This window comes from Talpa occidentalis, unplaced genomic scaffold (genome assembly GCF_014898055.3).
Source record: "Talpa occidentalis isolate TD23 unplaced genomic scaffold, MPIMG_talOcc4v2.1 talOcc4.14, whole genome shotgun sequence".
Taxonomy (NCBI): domain Eukaryota; kingdom Metazoa; phylum Chordata; class Mammalia; order Eulipotyphla; family Talpidae; genus Talpa; species Talpa occidentalis.
This window is the reverse complement of record NW_023601433.1, coordinates 90,820,097-90,838,595: the sequence shown is the minus strand read 5'-3', so window position 1 is coordinate 90,838,595 and position 18,499 is coordinate 90,820,097. Positions and strand designations below refer to the sequence as shown.

The window sequence follows — 18,499 nt, the reverse complement described above, 5'->3', positions numbered from 1 at the left end:
GAGCATCCAAGAATCATTCCGGCGGAGCCGCCTACTGCCGCCAGCCCAGGGGGAGCCCCTCTGGGCCTGGGCTTCCCAGCCACCTGGTTGAGCAGGGGCCGAGCCCACGGGTTCTGTAGCCCATCCCAGCACCACTTGTGCATCACCAATGGCCACTGCCCTGGCTTGGGAAAAGAGCTTTTCCAAAAGCTTAGAATTACTACCACGTGTTTTAAAAATAATTATTAAGTATCTTTAAAAAGAACAAAACCTCCAAAGGTGCAACGAAGCAGTTGCTGGGGCTGGGCCCGCTGACAGGCCGCGGCCAGACACCCACGGCATCCCCTGAGGACGGGCCCCGGGGTCTGTGAGGCACTGGCCTTGCCCTCGGCCATCGGCTGCACGCACGCAAGCACTGGGTGGCCCCTGAGGCTGGACCCGCTTGGCCTCCGGGACTGCTGGCCGGTCTCCTGTCACCAGGTGGAAGGAGTAAGGCGTCTTATACAAGTTTCAGAATTTTACAAAGAAATTCACCCTACTTAGCATCACTGGGTAGTCCCAAAAAGCGAGGTCGGGGAAAAGCGATGTACAAAAGGCACTGAGGCTCCCGGGACACTGGGGCCCTCTGGTGCAGAGCGGGGCTCCCCCAAGCGGCCTGGAGCAGTCGCTTTGTGAGGAGGCCAGGAGCCGGGCGGTGCAGCCGTGTGGCCGCCCGCAGGACAACTGTCCAGGAGAAGCTGCTTCTGTGGTCACTGGCCCAGGCGTGTTTCCAGCCCAAATGGCAGATGTCACCGTGGCTCTCAAAGCCAGGATCGTCATCCCTGGACTTGAGCAACTGGCCGAGCAGTAGAGCCAAGGCCCTCGCATCAGGAGCCGAGTGACAACAGCCCTCCCAGAACACGCCCCTTCCCAGGAGCTGAAGTGGCCCCTGGGAACGCCCTCCCGCTGCATGGGCACCAGCAGCCCAACCCCACGCACCCCGTGCACCCCTCGCTGGCCACAATGGCCGGCCCCAGAGCACACACATCCAAGCTGCTGCGCCAGCTGCCCAGTTGTTTCTCCCTTGCTCCTAGGGAGGAGCCGTCTGCAGGACCTTGACCACACCCCGACACGTGCACGGCCACAGCTCGCCCACCCACCGTGAGGTTAATAAATGAAGTGGAACGTGCTCTCGTGTGAAGCTTTAGTGCTAACGGTGTCCCCTTCTTCCTGGGGTGCCTACAGCCCAGCCGTTGGCCAGCAGCACCATCCTGCGGAGCTGGCCCCCAGGGCAGGGCTGTAGCGGCCGGGGCTGCCCATGCCTGGGGAGCGCGGGGCCAGGCCGGGCCTTCCTGGGCTGTCCCTGGAGGACACGGCCCTCCTGGGGCTGCAGCTGCGAGGGCAACCGGATTCACCAGCTGAGACTTCTGCCTCCCATGCAGGGCAGGCTGGCCAGCTGTAGAGAGGGGACGGCATCAGCAGGGACGTGGGGGCTGAGGGCAGGTGGGGCAGACGCCTGCACCCCAGCACACCGACCCCAGACTGTGGGCCCACGGGGTGCTGCCCGCCTGCCCCCATTCTTCCTGGCGGACAGCTACAGCACGGTCACCCACTGCCCGCAGAGAGGCCGGCGCCAGGCCCGGTACCTCTGTCTGTCCGCGGGAGAGAAGCACAGGACGGCGCTCTTCCACCTGTGCACGGCTGGGTACTGGCCGGGGTCCACATCCACGTGCTCCAGAGCCGCCAGGACATCCCTGTCCAGCTTGGACGGCTCCTCCCTAGGAGCAAGGAGAGAACTAGCTCAGTTCCGGGCTGAAACCAACCCCCACCCTGCCCCCTCCCTCGAGCCTGCACTGGCTGCGCAGGGGGCACCGGTCAAGGGGCTCAGGGTGACGGGCCCCTCAGTGGCTTCCACTGGGACAAACTCGCCCCAGGGACGGCTGGTCCCCGCTGGGGTGGCCTCTGCAGGCCCCGCCCTACCTCCCCATTTGGCCCCCCAGGTGCCTCTTCTCATTCACCCGGAAAGGAAGTGCCTCTGCGTGGGGCCCCCAGAGGCGGTGAGGATGCGGGGGCAGCTCCCCCGCTCTCAGTCCGACCGAGGGCAAGGAGTCTGTCTGGTGCCGATGCATCCCCCGCCGCCTCAGCTCCCGACACGGGGCCTCGTCCCCGCCGCATGTCCTAGGAAAGCCGCTTCCTACGCTCCGCAAGTTCAGCTTATCAAACTCCGCAGCCAAGCCGGAGACAGGTGGCGGGGAAGCCCCCTCCGCGCCAGGGCCCGGCTGCTGCTGGGGGTGGCGGGCCCATCCCCGCTGCCCTGGGGGCCGGTGCTGGCAGCTTCTGGGCTTGTCTTCGGCCCCAGGCGTGTGTCGTCCTCCTCGAGAAACGCCCTGACGGAGATGGAGCCACTGCTCCTCCTCGCGGGCGAGGCTGGGGCAGAGAGCGAGAGAGCAGCACCTCAGGGCACGGCCCTGAGCCCGGCCCCCAGTGCCCCGGGGCGAGGGCAGCCCGAGGAAACCCAGCCTGGCCTAGCTCTGCCCCTCGGAGGCTGGGTGGGTCCTCATGGGCGCCATGTCCTCACCCAAGGCAGCAGCTTTCTCCGGGGCACAGGCCTCGCCCCCCGGCGCGAGCCGGGCCCTCCTGGCCACGTCCTGCTGAGCAAGGTGCTCCTCCAGCCGCCGCAGGCCCTCCGCGGAGGAGAGGTCCACAAAACAGCCCAGGAAGTCCCAGTACTCGGCCCAGGGGTACTGCAGCTCGTGAGCCAGTTCCCTGGGGGACCAGCCCGGTGTCAGCACAAGCCCGCACAGGCCCCAGGGGTGCCGGGCCGGGCAGACAGGGAGCTCGCAGGGCTGCTCCGGGGTGAGCCGGTCACGGGAGGGAAGGAACCTGACCCCACCCTTGCTGAGGGACACACGAGGTCAGAGGTCGCAGGTGAGCCCATGTGAGGCCCCAGGATGCCCGCTGGCCGTCCCGCCACGGGGGAAGCTGGGGCGCTGGGCGGGCCCCACACATGGAGGCGCAGGTGCCCTCCCCAACTCCAGGCTGTGAGCCCCGGACCCACAAGGACTCTGAGAAAAGCCCGAGCACCAGCGGGGTTGTGCCTGCCCCCACTCCGCCCCGCCCCGCCCCGCCCGTGCCCAGAGCACCTGCCCACTCGCTCGGCGCCTCGCTCGGGGTCCGACTTCCTGACACTGTGGAAGAGGCCGGCTTTCTCCCGCGGCGGAGTCTTCCAGAGCCTGCGGAAGTCCTCTGCCTGCGGGAGAGCTGGCTGAGCTGCAAGCGCACCCAGCACTGGGGCAGAGGGTTGCAGGGCAGGGGACAGTGCCCGTCCCATGGCCGGTCACCAGGGCTGTGCTCTGTGTGCCCAGGTTGGCCCAACACCGCGGGCCAGGCAGAAGGAAGGGGCCGTGCTCCCCTAGCAGACGCTGGCAAACCCCAGCACCTAGCCCTGGGCTCCAGGAGTCCTGGCCTTGAGCACAGAGGCTGGACACCTGGCACTTCTGGGCAGTCAGGAGTGGGTTCTAGAAGCTTCCACCACTCACCTTGGATGGACTCAGGGGCCCCACAAAGGCTCGCAGGGTCAGCACAGGGTCTCTGGGGCCGCCTCCCCAGGGCGGGCGTGAGAGGCCTGGGCTGTCTGGTCGAGGACCACAGCTCCCCGATCACGGGCGACGACATGTCCTCCGCCCTCAGCAGCGGCACGTAGTAGTGGCCTGGGGAGACACGCTCGCTGAGCCCCGCTCCAGGGCCCCCAGCCTGCACCTAGCACCTCAAGGCTCAGACACACAGAGGGGCCCCCCCCGCTGGGAGCAGCTCAGCCAAGAGCTCGGTGGGTGACCCGTGTGGACGGTGCTGGCATCTGGAGGAACCAAGGTGGGGGGCCGGCGGGGCAGTGGGTAGAGGCAGACACACGCAGTGGTCTTGGAGTGGAGCCCGGGTGGCCTGGCTAGGCGGACACCCAGGCACGAGTGGGTCGGAGGCCCTCAGGCCCTGCCGCACGCTCTGAGGGCAGGGGCGCCAGCTCGGCCCCCAGGGCAAGCCCACACGATGGTGGGGCCTGGGTGAAGCCTCCATTCCTGGACAGGCTGGCCCCGAGGTCGGGCCGGGGTAGTGGGCCCCTGAGAACCCAAGCAAAGGGACTGCCCAGCCGGAGAAGGCGCCTCCAGCCCAGAGCCCCGCCCAGGGTGCCGAGCCGCAGGGGCGGGAGGGAGGGTGCCCGTCTTGGCCAGGGTGGGGCAGGGCAGCAGGGAGGCGGCCCGAGGGCCAGGGGAAGCTCCTGACAGACCAACCCCTGCAGCAGGGACTCAGACTGGCTGCTCCTGCTCCTCGCTGTGCCGACGAGACGGCCCCGAGGGGTGGGAGACCCCGGCCCACTGGCAAGCACAGTCCCGACTCCCTGCTCTGGGAGGGCCCCGGCCGCAGGGCAGGGGCTCTGGGAGGACGGGGACAGCCCGGAGGCAGGAGTGGCCGTGGGGAATGGAGGGCTCAGCGCCAGCCCACTTGACCTTACCCTTTAAATACTCTCTGATCCGCTCCTTCAGCTCCACAGATTTATTTTTGCTTCTTTCGCAAATAACCTATTTACAAAGCAAGCCATGTGAACACTCGGAATCCGACCACGTTTTTGTGTCACTAAAATCCAATAAAGACAAATTCTGGTCATCAAAACAAGGGTGTGACTGGAGACTATCTGGACAGCACATGCCTTCTTCTGGAATGTTCTGTAACACTAAGGGGCCAGGACCAGGTCCAGGCCAGGAGGCGGCCTCTGCAGGCGCAGGGCAGGGGGACACCCTGGGGCCCGGGGCGCTCTGGCCGCCCGTGGGATGAGAGGGGACCCCGACCCAGCGCGGACACAAGTGCTGGGGCGTCACAGCTGTGGGAACTGACTCCTCGGCCCTCAGAGAACCGCAGCGACGAGACGTTCCGCGAGACGCGGTGAGAAGCCGGCTGGAAGGAAGGGAGCAGGAGCAGAATCCCCGTCTCACCAAGGTCACAACAGTGAAATTCGTCAGGAAGCGCCCTGACGGAGATGCGCCCTGCGCTGAGCCGGCTCCCAGGCCGTGCCTCACACTGCAGGCCTGCGTCGGAGCCAGAGCCACCCACACAGAGGCCACTCCCGGGTCCCGTGGCACCAGCACTCGGGCGGGCGGGGAAGGCCTCCCTCTACCCTCGCCAGGCCCACGCCCGCCCTCACAGCTGCTCCCTGCCCCACAGGGCGCCTTCTGCTCGGCCTGCACGGCCCCACTCGTCCTGCCCAGCCACACGCCCACCAAAGCAGACCCAGCCCAGCCCGGCGCCGGTCTGTCCTCTCTGCCCCAGATGGCCGAGGGCGCCTGAAGGACTCAGCTGCAGCAGAGAGCGCGGCCCCTGCCTCGGGGTGGCGGTGGGTACTCACATCTTCGGGGGTTTTGTCCTGTTTGTTTCTCGGGTTTGTCACGATTAAAGGGTGTGAGGACAGCACGTTGACGACGTCTGCGTGCCCAAATTTACAAGCAAAGTGCAGCGGCGTATCGTAGGCCTGAGGAACGGAGGAGACGCTGCTGACCCCACTTGGGTCCCCAGGGCCGCCCTCGGGCACAGCAGCATTCAGTGACACAGTCGAGAGCCAGGGCCCACGGAGGACGCTGCCTCTGTGAACAATCTGCCGGCAGCGGCTCCCTTTGGCCAGGCCTGTGGGCGCGTCTGCTGCCTGGGTCCAGTGGGCATCCCCACAGCTGCTCCGGGTAGGCCTGGCTCCCTGGGGTGAGCGGCAGCCGCAGGGACCCACCTCCTCTCAAAGCAGCCTGGGCACTGCGGGGAAGGCATCCACACCCGCTCCTCAGGAGGGGTCCCTGCCCCGACTCCCCACGCGACCCCTTCGCCTGGGCCTATGGGAACTACACTGCATGGCGACCACAGCTCAGGCACAGCCTGTCCACCCCACGCACCCACCGGGGCCAGGACAGGCCTGAGCACCCCCAGGGCAGCAGGCTCCAGCCCCGCGTCCCTGGCAGGCCTGCCCGTTCCCTGTGCCACTCCCCTGAAAGCCCGGCTACCCGCACACCCCTGCCCAGCGCAGCCCACATCTTTGCGCCAGCCCTGCCTGCCCCAGCCCTGCCAGAGCGGAGAACCTCCCAGTCAAGGGCCGACGCCAGCATCAGGCACACAGGCCGCCCCATCTGCCCCGACTCACCTGCCTTGCCACTAGTGCGAGGTGTCCCACCTGTGATGATGTCTGCAGAGCGTCAGGCCCCCCTCGAGCTCCACGAACCTGACCCCAGGCCTGCCCTCACTCCACACCCTGCAGTGAGTGTATGTGTGGCCACCCCGCTGGCGGCTTTCGGCCACAGACACAGGAGCGCGCGGGGCATGGATTCCTGGGGGGCTCAGGGCACAGCCAGACCCCATCCTCAGCCATGGCGCCCCGGACATCGGCGCAACTGGGAGTGCACGCAACTGGGAGCCCAGCAGCTGGGCCTCACGCCACCACACCCCCCGCATAGCTGCACGGATTCTGCTGCTCCAAATCCTCACTGAGGCCTCACGTACGGTGGAAACCATCCACTGGCACTGCTAACCCCATGTGGGCAGTTTCCAATGTGACGCTCAGTGGGAAGAAACCATGTGCACAGGACATGGGAAGGTGCCAGAGCTTTCTGATGTCCCTTCAGCCTGGGCACCACACCCAGCTCAGCCTGCCCAGCCCAGGCCTCCGGACAGCCAGGAGGGTGGGTGTGTGGAGCAGCAGGGCAGGCCCAGGGCAGGGATGCAGCTCACATCACAGCACAAGCCTCGCTCTGATGAGACCATCCCCGCCCCCCGCCGCTGGGCACACCTGTGTCCCGCCCCCCGACCCCCACCCTGCACACACCGCCTTGTCCGGGGTGTTCAGGTACAGGTCGACGACGTAGCAGATGCGCTTCTGTAGCATGTGGGGTCGTCGTCTGGGTACATGAGCCGCATGAACTCGGGGTCTTCCAGGGTGTCCAGGGTCAGCTGGCATATGTGGGCCTGGCCCTCCTTGGCGGCCACGTGCAGGACGTTGTACCTGCACCCCTCCTGAGGAAAGCAGCAGACCTCAGCTCCCGCCGGGCGCCACCAACCGCTGCCGGGTCCGGGCACACGGGCAGGCTTACCTGCACAATGGTCGGGTTATCCCCGGAGCCGATCAGATACCGCGGGTTGCTCCAGACAAGGTCGGAAAAGGCCTCGCCCTCTCCCTGCTCCACCGCTCTCCGCAGCTTGGCAGTGAGGTCCTGCGTGCGGGGGTTTCTGTAGCTGTTTGCTCGCTCCCTGTTTGCAGCTTCTGGCTCGGACGGGCACAGACCATCTGACAGACAGGATTTAGGGATGCTGACTCCACCAGTGCCAGCCCCACCACCAGGCACCCTCTGGGCCAGGCACCTCCCTGAGGCTGCATCCAGCTGGGTCAGCGCACGCAGACCCTGACCCAGCACTCCATGGACGATGCCTGCTGTGCTGTGTAGGCGGCGACAGCAGCACAGCCTGGCTGCATCCTGCTGGGGCGGCTCAGGCTGCAGGCAGGGAGCCCAGCAGGACCCACAGCGACCCTGCTAGAGCCCCTGGTCTCAGCGCTTTAGTCGCACCTGAACCTGTGCGAGGCCACTCCAGTGGGGTTTTCAGACTGTGAGGATGGAGATCTGTGACCAACATCATTGGGACTCCACGTAGAAGACCTAAGGCTGAGCCCGGGGCAACGGATAGGGGCAGCTGGGACTCTCCACGGAAGGAGAGGGTCTCCCCCAGAAAGCCCAGCAGCTGAGGGAGTGGGACCACCAAGAGCTATGGGGGACTCGAATGAAGTCAAAGGCACAGTCTGGGTTTCTGTGCCCAACAGGCAGTGGGAGGAGGTGGAGACAAAGGCGGCAGTGTGGAGGGCTTGCTGTCCAGCCCCAGGACAGACTGACCCGCTCTCCTCGGCTGTCCACAGCCAGGCCCAGGCATACTACTCACCGGTAAGCTGCAGAAAGCTGGTGCCGCAGGTGAGGAACGCGGCCACCAAGTGTCTGCAGGGGAGTTGGACACACGCACCAGAGGGAGTCACTGCGGGACTTACCTTTGAAGCCACCGTTGGCAGAGATGGGCGCTGCCTTCACGGGAGATGCTGGTGCAGAGGTTTTGTTTGGAGAAGGGAAATAATCAAAAATTCCCCTAGCAAACTTCTCAGCGTCTTCTCTACTTGAATAGGCTTTAAATCGGGACCCTTTCATCATTTTGACAGCTTGCAGTGCCTCCTTTTTATCTTCATAAACATGAATCTTTTCTGCAAGAGAAAAGCAATGAAGGAAAATTAAAGACATGTAACTGGGCCAGGTCATCTCCACCCAGAGTTTGACAAGACGCTGCGGCTCCCCAGGGCCTGACTGCTCTTCTGATGTTAATGTTTCAGAGCTTTACTCCTGAAGAAAAAAACTTAGCCAGGGTGGTGCAGAGGTTAAGTTGCAGCACTAGGAAGCCACCTGCAGCACGAGTTCGATCCCTGGCCAGGGAGCTGACCCACAGGACACAGCAGACCTCTCCTGTCTCCCCACTGCTCCCCTCAGCAGTGTGTTTCACTGGATCCGCCTGTTCTACCCCCGACTATGTCTCTGGGGAATCCTCTCACCCCCATACCTCTGGCCTGTACCCCAGTTCTTCCATGCATAAATAAACCTTAAAAAAAAAAAAAAAAAAGGCAAGTGGGCCTCCCTGGTGGCGCAGCGGTTGGGCGCTGGGCTGCAAAGCTTCCCATAGCCTCTGCAGCATTGGTTCGATCCCTGGCCGCCGGCGAGGTTCCCACATGGTGCGCAGACCTCTCCTGCCGCGCCCGCTGCTCCCCTCAGCAGTGAACTTCGTCACTCTGCCTGTTCTGTTCCCAGCTCTGGCTCTGGTGAATCCTCTCACCTTCCCGCACATCTGGCCCATACCCTGGTTCTTGTATAAAATAAATAAATCTTTTTTTTTTTTTTTAAAAAGGCAAGTTAAAAAACTGACAATAGGAAACAATGCCAGAGAATTTTAGACAAGATTTTGAGTTGGGAATGCCTTTCTGAGCACACCAAGAAACTTAAAATACTTAAAGGCAACAGTTCCCATTATGTAAAAAATCACAGTTCTATAAGGAACCACCATATCGAGTCCTGACTCAGCTCGCACACACATAAAACACAAACAACAGGGAACTTATAAGACCGTGTCCACGGCCCAGTAAAAATGGCCAATGGGTGTGACAAGGGCTTAGCGCGAGAGGGTGGCTGATGGCGCGAAGGCAGCCTGGCTGGTGAGGCAGAGGCCCCGCACTTGGCAGCTCAGCGGCAGTCGCTGTGACCACAGGGCAGAGGCGGCTCCTGTCCTCCTTTCTCAGCTAGGACGTGGGCTCAGTGCCAAACTGCAGAGACTGGGAAGTTCTCTCCCCCACAGTGGACTGTGGTGTGTTTGGAGGGCAGAAGCTTTCAGTTCTGCCTCACTTCCGAGCCTCACACACTTGGGCAGGAGTGTAAGCAGACGCAGCTGCTGCAGAGGCAAGTGTGCAGGGTCCTCAAAGAACAGAGACATCAAGCAGTCCAGCACACCCTTGTCTGGACACGCACCCGAAGCACGGGAAAGCTCTGGTCTGAGAGACACACACCCTACACCCAAGGCAGCACTGGTCACAGCACAAGCCGCGGAAACAGCCCAAGCACCAGGCATGAGTGAGTGAGTGAAGATATGGTCGGCACTCAATGGAGCACGACTCAGCTGTAAAAAGGTGTACTCCTACCATTTGCAAACACGTGGATGGAACTGGAGGGGATGAAAGACATCCCAGACAATTTTACTCATGTGGAACATACAAAGGAACAGACAAAGTTAAACCAAAGCAAACCCTAGAAATCTGACTGCAGAACGAGGCACTGGGGTTTTGGGGGGTTGGGGCAGGACACGCTGAACTATGGAGGATTATTGGTGCTTTGGTGGTGGATGTAGTGTGACCACATACATCTGACCTGTTTCCCTGAGACACAGACTGTGTTATAAACCAACATTATAGCTCAATTAAAAAAAAAACAAAAAAAACCTTATCTTTTCACCTGACACTTCTACTTACCACTTTTAAAAAATTAAAAGTAATGTACACCTAAAGGACCTATACAAAGAAAACTGTAAACACTGTTAAAAAAAATAGAAGACACAAAGAAATGGAAAGACATCCCCTGCTCATGGATTGGAAGAATAAACATTATTAAAATGGCCATCCTTCCAAAAGCAATATACAGATTCAATGCTATTCCAATCAAAATTTCAATGTCATTCTTCAAAGAAATAGAACAAATATTGATGAAATTCATATGGAATCACCAAAAACCCCAAATAGCCAAGCTCTCCTGAAAAAAAAAAAAGAAGGAAATGGAGGCCTCACACTCCCAGACTTCAAACTATACTACAAAGCCATAATCATCAAAACTGCATGGTATTGGAACAAGAACAGACATACAGACCAATGGAGAATAGAAAATCCAGAAATAAACCCACAGATTTAGGGTCAACTAATCTTTGACAAAGGAGCAAAGACTATGCATTGGAGCAAAGAAAGTTTGTTCAATAAATGGTGCTGGGAAAACTGGGCCGCTACATGCAAAAGAATGAAACTTGACCACTACCTCACACCATACACAAAAATCAACTCAAAATGGATTAAAGAACTAGACATAAGACCTGAAACCATAAAATACATAGAAGGAAATATAGGCGAAACACTACGTGATATGCACATCAAAGACATCTTACAGACACATCACCCAAAGCAGTGATAGTGAAGGCAAAGATCAACAGCTGGGACGACATCAAATTAAAGAGCTTCTGCACAGCAAAAGAGACAATAACAAAAACAAAGAGAAACCCCACCAACTGGGAGAACATTTTTGCACCCAACACTAATGATAAAGGACTGATCACAAAAATCTGCAAAGAGCTGATGAGACTCAGCAACAACAAAGAAAATAATCCAGTCAAAAAATGGGCAGAAGAGCTAAAAAGAAACTTCTCTGAAGAGGAAATGCAAGTGGCCAACAGACATATGAAAAAATGTTCAACATCACTCGTCATCAGGGAAATGCAAATCAAAACTACCATGAGATACCATCTCACACCAGTGAGAATGGCACATATTAAAAAAACTAGCAACAACAAATGTTGGCGAGGGTGTGGAGAAAAAGGAACTCTCCTGCACGGCTGGTGGGAGTGCAAACTGGCCCAACCACTGTGGAGAGCTGTGTGGAGATTTCTGGACCTACTAGACATAGAGCTTCCATAGGATCCAGCAATTCCACTCCTAGGGATTTACCCAAAGGACACAGAAACATCCATTCCAAAGGGCACCTGCACCCCTATGTTTATAGCAGCACTGTTGACAATAGCTAAGCTTTGGAAACAACCCAAATGCCCAAAAATAGATGACTGGATCAAGAAGATGTGGTCCATACACACCATGGAATATTACTCAGCATTCAAAAAAGATAAACACATGCAAGTTGCAGCAACATGGATGGCGCTGGAAGGGATCATGCTCAGGAAATAAGCCAGAAAGAAAAAGAAAAATACCGGATGGTCTCACTCATAGCAGGAATCTAGAAAACTTAAATAAGGGACCAGGAAAACGAATAACTATAAGAAAGTGAAAATCAAAATCAACAAAAAACTATGAACCAGAGACACTCTATGGGGGGTTGGGGGCGGGGAGGGGAGGGATTAGGGTCAAAATAAGGGGGTTGCAATTGTATGGGGAATATAAAAATAAAATTTATTAAAAAAAAAGTAATGTACACCTGAATATATATTTGTTATATTTAAATGAAAATGTTAAAGATAAGGGCCTCTCTGGTGGTGCAGCAGGTTGAGCACAGGACTGTGAAGCTGTCCGCAGCCGCTGTAGCATGAGTTTGATCCCCTGGTCAGCCAGGGAGCTACCCACCCGGCGCAGCAGATCTCTCCTGTCTCCCCACTTCTCCCCTCAGCAGCGTGTTTCAGTTGATCTGCCTGTTGTGCTCCCCACTCTGTCCCTGGTGAATCCTCTCACCCCCTGCACCTTTGGCCTAGACCCCAGTTATTGTACGCATAAATAAATAATTCTTTTAAAGAAAGAAAATGTTAAAGATAAAAACCATCTTAACTTATACACATGTGAAACAGAAGGGTCTGGGTGATACACAAGGTTACTAAGGGTGACATCCAGATTTGGGTGAGGGGAGGGAAAAAGCCTCAACTTTACTTTGTAAGTCATACATGTAATATAGTCATAAACTTTAAGGTTGAAAACAAACAGAAACTGCAACATGATCTCACTAAGTTTTCTTTAAAAAACGCTCATCAGCCCCAACACATGCCGTGTCCACCCGGTCTCCCCTCGGCGTCACCACCACGACATGACTCCTGGCTTCATAGCCTTGGGCTCTCACCAAGCCCTCCAGGGCTAGCTCAATTCTTTTCTTTTTTTAAAAGATTTATTTCTTCATGCATACAAGAACCAGGTTACAGGCCAGATGTGCAGAAGGGTGAGCGGGTTCACCAGAGACAGAGCGGGGAGCAGAACAGGCAGCCTGACCGAAATACACTGCTGAGGGGAGCAGCGGGCGAGACAGGAGAGGTCTGCCACGCCATGTGGGTATCTCCCTAGCTGGCCGGGATTAAACCAGCACTACAGAGGCTGCAGACAGCTTCACAGCGCTGCACTCAACCACCTGTGCCACCAGGGAGGCCCCAAAAATTGCAATTCTTGATGCTGAAAATGATTTCTGCTTTCATCAGCCACTTGCTGTAACAAATGGCGCTGAGATATACTGAACTGAAAAAGCAATGATTAACCGCCAAAAGGCAGCCGGCCAAAAAAATATTTAGAAGTAGAGTAAACCTCATAGAAGCCAATGCTCGGAAATAAATCACATAAAGGTTTATGACAAAATTCAGGAAGGTGCTCACAAAACGCTGACAGTGGCTACCCAGGGCCGAGGAGAGCGCGGTGGGAAATCCCCCAGCCCCTTGTAGCTCGTGATCTCCAGAATCGCCTCTCCCTGCTGGCTGCGCCCCTCTGGGAAGGAAGCCTCACCTGCTATGCTACTGCTTCTCAGGGTGCGTCCTCGGGCGCCGGGCACACGCCATAGAACACAGGGGGCTCCACGGGGGTCCCCACACCGCTCCTGCAGCCGGCTGCACGGAAGGGTGCGGTGCTGGCCTCTGCAGTCACAGCATCCTCCTCCGGGGGGTTCAAGCCCACGCTGTAACCGAAGTCTCTGTCTTCAGCAAGGCCGGCCTGCTCAGCTGGGACCCCGACAGCAGGGTGAAGACCCCGCTGGGCGTCCGGGCTGAGAGAGGGGCCTCCTGCAGCCTCCTGCTCGGGGCTGGCGCCAGGCAGGGCGCTCCTGTGCTCCAGTAACGCCCGAGCCAGTTTCTTCTCAAAAATGAACCTGGTAGTTGACGTAATGGGGCCGCATCTCAACCCATTCTTGACAATTTCCTCTCTCAGGTCGTCCGGGTTCAAGAGCTTCAAGCGCGCCAAGATGGCGTCCATGGTCACCCCACCTAGGACGAGAGGGCACATGATGGCCGCGAGCGCCTCTCCTCTGCCAGAAAGCAGGCACAAGAAGCAAGCCTCGATGTCTGCCCCCACCCAGAGTCTCCCCGAATTCCCCGGAGCCCACGCGCGGACTGTGAGTCCCCACAGGTCCTGCCTGTTAACCTCTAGTGACCCAGGCGCTATCAAGGCCAGTGGCTTCGGTCACCGGGAGGCCCCATGGCCCCGCACTGGACGCTGCCCTGGCCCCCGAGGCAGCAGTGCTGGGGGTTGAGGACACTCAATGCTTCATGGTCTAACTTGGAGTGAAGCCCCCGGAGGCAAGTTGACCTGTAACAGGACCGCAGGCCGGGAGTTGGAAGTGGGCCTGGCGACCCGGGCAGTGCGGCCACTGAGCTGCGACAAGGAGGCAGAAGACACAGAGGCACAGGAGGGCCCGCGCAACACCCAGGCCAGACCTGGAGAGGAAGAAGGGACACCGCAGAGCGGAGGGAGAAGATATGGCGCGCTGGCATACACATGGCGGGAGCCCAGGGTGAGGGGCTGAGGCCTGTATTTGTGGTGGGCAGACCCGAGGCCCACACAGAACCAGTGCCCGCTGCAGCTTGGCACCAGCAGGGGCCACTAAGGTGACCATCTTTGCTTTGTGCACTTCTTTAAAAATCTTAGGGTGCGATTTCTTGCCACCCAGCTGCTGGCTGTCACTACCTGCAAAGGGGCTATCAGTCTTTTACACAGTGAACGTCCCACACAGCCCCCTCTAGATGGGCCGGGTAACCTGAGGGGGTCTTCCTAACCTATTCCCCCACACCAGAGGCGGCTAGGTGGTGGCGCCAGGACCCAGGGAGGTGGAGGCCACGCAAGGCAAGGGGAGGGCGTGGGGGAGGGCGCCGTCAGCCCGGGCCACTTGCCACACCAGACCGCGTCCTGAGGTGACGCCGCACTGACAGGAAGGGAGCTCTGTCCTTGCACAAGCAAGTCCTAAATGGAACCACACACTCCACGACCTTGGGCAAGTGATTTAAACTCTTCATCTATAAAACGGACGTACCAGGGCCTCCCCGGTGGCGCAGCGCTTGAGCGCTGGGTTGCAAAGCTGCCCGCAGCCTCTGCAGCGCCGGTTCCATCCCCAGCTGCCAGGCAAGGGTCCCGCCTGGCGCGCAGACCCCCCCTGCCGCCCGCTGCTCCCCTCAGCAGTGTCCTTCGGTCCCTCTGCCTGCTCTGCTCCCCGCTCTGGCTCTGGTGAATCCTCTCACCCTCCCGCGCTTCTCACTGTACCCAGTGCTTGTGTAAATAAATAAATAAATAAATAAATCTTTAAAAAAAAAAAAACAAAAAAACAAAAAACGGACGTAACAACAGCTCCCTTCCCCGGCTGCAATGACAAGTGGATAAAATTGCACGTGTGGGCCTCCCTGGCGGCACAGCGGTTGAGCGCCGCACCGCGAAGCTGTCCGCAGCCTCTGCAGCACCAGTTCGATTCCCTGCCGGCCAGGGAGAACCCCACATGGCGCAGCAGACCTCTCATGCCTCTCCTGCTGCTCCCCTCAGCAGTGTCTTCAGTCTGTCTACCTGTCCTGCTCCCCGCTCTGGCTCTGGTGAATTCTCTCACCCTCCCGCGCTTCTGACCTGTACCCCAGTTCTTGTATAAAATAAATAAATCTTTTAAAAAAAATTTAAAACTTCGAAGCTGGGCCTCCCCTGGTGGCGCAGAGGTTGAGCGCTGGGCTGCGAAGCTGCCTGCAGCCTCTGCAGCGCTGGTTCAGTCCCCGGCCACCGGTGAGGGTCCCACATGGCGCGACAGACCTCTCCTGCCTCACCCGCTGCTCCCCTCAGCAGTGTGCTTCGTTAGTCTGCCTGTTCTGCTCCCCGCTCTGGCTCTGGTGAGTTCTCTCACCCTCCCGCGCTTCTGACTGTACCCAGTACTTATATGACTAAATAAATAAATCTTTAAAAAAAACAAAAAACAAAAAACTTCGAAGCTGTTGTACCGTAGAACCCCAGTTCTGCAGAATGGCACTGAACAAACACCTGTGCCCTCTGTTGCTAACATCCTCAGACCAGCGAGCACGCATCTGCCCGTGCGGGCGCAGAGGGAGGATGAAGCAGAGGCCGGCAGCCAGTCACCAGGGAGCGGGTGGGTGTGGACAGTGAACCTGACCCGAGAGTGACTTCTCCACCTGACTGTGCAGGCCTTGATTTTCAGAGATGCGTCTGGGATTCAGATGCTCAATAAAAAACGGGGAGAGACTCCCCAAGTGGACTACAAACCAAAACAGACGGGGTCAGCAGGCTGCAAGTCAGAGATTGGCGGGCATCCCCGGAATGACCTGTGCTCCAAAGCCCAAGAGGGCCTGGCTCATCTGAGGCTGAGAGCTCGCTCCCCGCTTGACAGGGAGGGCAGGGGAGGCCGGGGCGGGGCGGGGAGGGGCAGAGAAGTCCTGAGGCTCTGTGGGCAAGAGGTCTCTCAGCCACTCACGGACACCACAGGCAACGCATGTCCCTGAGAGACGACATCACTGACAGGTGGGTGTGGACAGGCTACTGGGCAGCCGGCCACACATGGGCTAGACGTGGACGCCAGCTGGACACCAAGAACGCGGCACAGACAAACACCAGGCCCCTGGGAAGCGAGCTGGGCGGTGGGTGCATCTCACGCCCTGATTTCCTGATGCGCAGGGGAGCCTGAGCATAGGCTTGGGGAAGTGCTCAAAGGCCGGGCCCAAGTCCTGCGGCCATTCCCTACTTGTGCATCACGCGTGTGGCCCACGGGCACCTCGCGCACAGGCACTCCCGGTCACTCGCACAATCACCCACCACCGCCGAGGTCCCTGCTGCTGCCCTCCGCAGCCACGTCCAAGCTCCTCAGTCCCGGCCTCTGCAGCCACTGCCCGTCCCGCAGCTGCACCGCACGCACGTGAGCAGGGGAGCGCGAGGGCGGGAGCACCGCCCAGGCGCCCCAGTGCAGCTCATGCTCCTGACCCACGCGCCTTCAGGTTGCTTCCAGTTTTGGCAATTCCAGACCAACTATTAATAATCGTATATGGATTTTGTCTAAACAGCCCGTTTCTCTAGGCCAAAGGACCAGACATTCAGAGCGAGTTTAAGCTCCGAGGAACCCCCAGGGTGGTAGTGTCGGGACTTGCTCTCCGCCCCCTCCGGAGTGCTGGTCATGGATCCTTGTGGGTCTGGCTTGTCCTTCACTACTGGCCAGTGACGCTGGTCATCTCCTCACATGTCCATTTCTTTGTGCCACTTTCGTTAGTTTTTACAAATACAAAATTATTCCAAAATTAAAAGCCAAAAATTAGAAATTTTTAGAGAAAACAGATTGACCCAAACTGCCCCTCAGCCTGTTCCCTAAAGCCATACACGCTGCCCGCTCTGAGTTGGGCATTTTCAGTGCGTCCTGCCTGAGGCCTCAGCAACACGGCCTGAGCAGCTGGACGCCAGCTGCTCGCTACAGGCGAGGGGCTCAAACAGTCTGCAGCCCCCAGCACAGGGGGGCTGGGCCCAGGCCTCAGGCCTATCCCGCCGGCCTCTGCCTCCTGCTTGTGCAACTTCCCAGGGCCATGGTACAGATGCAAGGCCAAGCCTTGGGATGTCAGTCACCCCAAGGCCCCCATTAGCCCTAAGGTTTGGGGTGAGGGGGAGATCAATATGCTTTCTGCTAATAAAGTTCCACCTCCGATCAGGGCGTGTGAAGAACTCGTTTACCCTCCTGACTCAGGCAAGGAACCAGAGCTGCCACCTTAGCAAGGGGTTGGGGCACACAGGTGTAGGACCTAGGGTGTGACTGTCACGTGCCAGACGCACACCCAGCATATAACACTCTTTCCTATCTGTGTGACGGTGCCTGAGTTCCCCCAGGTCTCACCCAGAACACCAGATTCAGGCAGGGAGGGGAGATGCGGGCCACAGAGGGGGCCCAGGCCCAAGGAGGGAAACCAACCCAGCCTGGGGAGGGGGTCCAGGACAGGCAGAGGTCCAGGTCAGGGGGGCATGGGGGTCCAGGCTGCAGAGGGACCAGGATTGAGGCGTGTGGGGGTGGCCCAGGCCGGGAGGGGGTCCAGGCAGGGAGGGGGCGGGGTGTTCCAGGCTGGGAAGGGGGTCCAGGCAGGGCGGGGGCGGGGTGGTCCAGGCCGGGAGGGGGTCCAGGCAGGGGGAGCAGGTGGTCCAGGCCGGGAGGGGGTCCAGGCAGGGCGGGGGCGGGGTGGCCCAGGCCGGGAGGGGGTCCAGGCAGGGGGAGCGGGTGGCCCAGGCCGGGAGGGGGTCCAGGCAGGAAGGGGCGGGGTGTTCCAGGCTGGGAAGGGGGTCCAGGCAGGGCGGGGGCGGGGTGGTCCAGGCTGGGAAGGGGGTCCAGGCAGGGCGGGGGCGGGGTGGCCCAGGCCGGGAGGGGGTCCAGGCAGGGGGAGCGGGTGGTCCAGGCCGGGAGGGGGTCCAGGCAGGAAGGGAGCGGATGGTCCAGGCCGGGAGGGGGTCCAGGCAGGAAGGGAGCGGGTGGCCCAGGCCGGGAGGGGGTCCGGGCAGGAAGGGAGCGGGTGGCCCAGGCCGGGATGGGGTCCGGGCAGGAAGGGGCGGGGTGGCCCAGGCCGGGAGGGGTCCGGGCAGGAGGGGGCGGGGTGGCCCAGGCCGCGACGGGGTCCAGGCCCGGGCGGCGGGGCCCGCGAGGCGCGGACGGAGGCGCAGGCCCGGCCCGGAGGCGGCCGGGAGGCGGCGGGCGGCGCGGACCCGCCGGCCGAGCGGCCTTACCTGGGCCTGGGCCTGGGCCCGGGGCGGCGGGCGCGCGGGGCGGCGGGCTGGGGCTCCCGGGGCGGCCCCGGCCCCGCGGCCGCTTCTCCAGCCGCCGCACCAGCCAGCGCACGGCGATCAGCAGCACCGAGGCGCCCAGCAGCTCCCAGGCCAGCGCCGTCCACTCGGCCGCCGCCACCCGCGGCCACAGCATCGCCGCCGCGAGGAGCCGCGCAGGCCCGGCCGCCGCTCTGTCCGCCCGCGGGGTCCTGCAGGCGGCGCGCG

The 18,499-nt window shown here is 60.1% G+C and overlaps 1 protein-coding gene across 1 annotated transcript; it reads right to left on the bottom strand.

Moving 5' to 3' along the window:
- Nucleotides 1-1,168: 1,168 nt before the first annotated feature.
- On the bottom strand, nucleotides 1,169-18,428 carry LOC119244222 (ankyrin repeat and LEM domain-containing protein 2-like). Its single transcript, XM_054694686.1, is given in 18 exon segments — nucleotides 1,169-1,248; nucleotides 1,251-1,414; nucleotides 1,605-1,736; nucleotides 1,977-2,041; nucleotides 2,195-2,385; nucleotides 2,537-2,724; nucleotides 3,102-3,208; nucleotides 3,498-3,568; nucleotides 3,571-3,600; nucleotides 3,603-3,668; nucleotides 4,466-4,532; nucleotides 5,354-5,476; nucleotides 6,809-6,870; nucleotides 6,873-6,996; nucleotides 7,074-7,267; nucleotides 8,015-8,216; nucleotides 13,031-13,491; nucleotides 18,236-18,428. Coding segments are annotated over 18 exon segments (2,520 nt in total).
- Nucleotides 18,429-18,499: the final 71 nt, after the last annotated feature.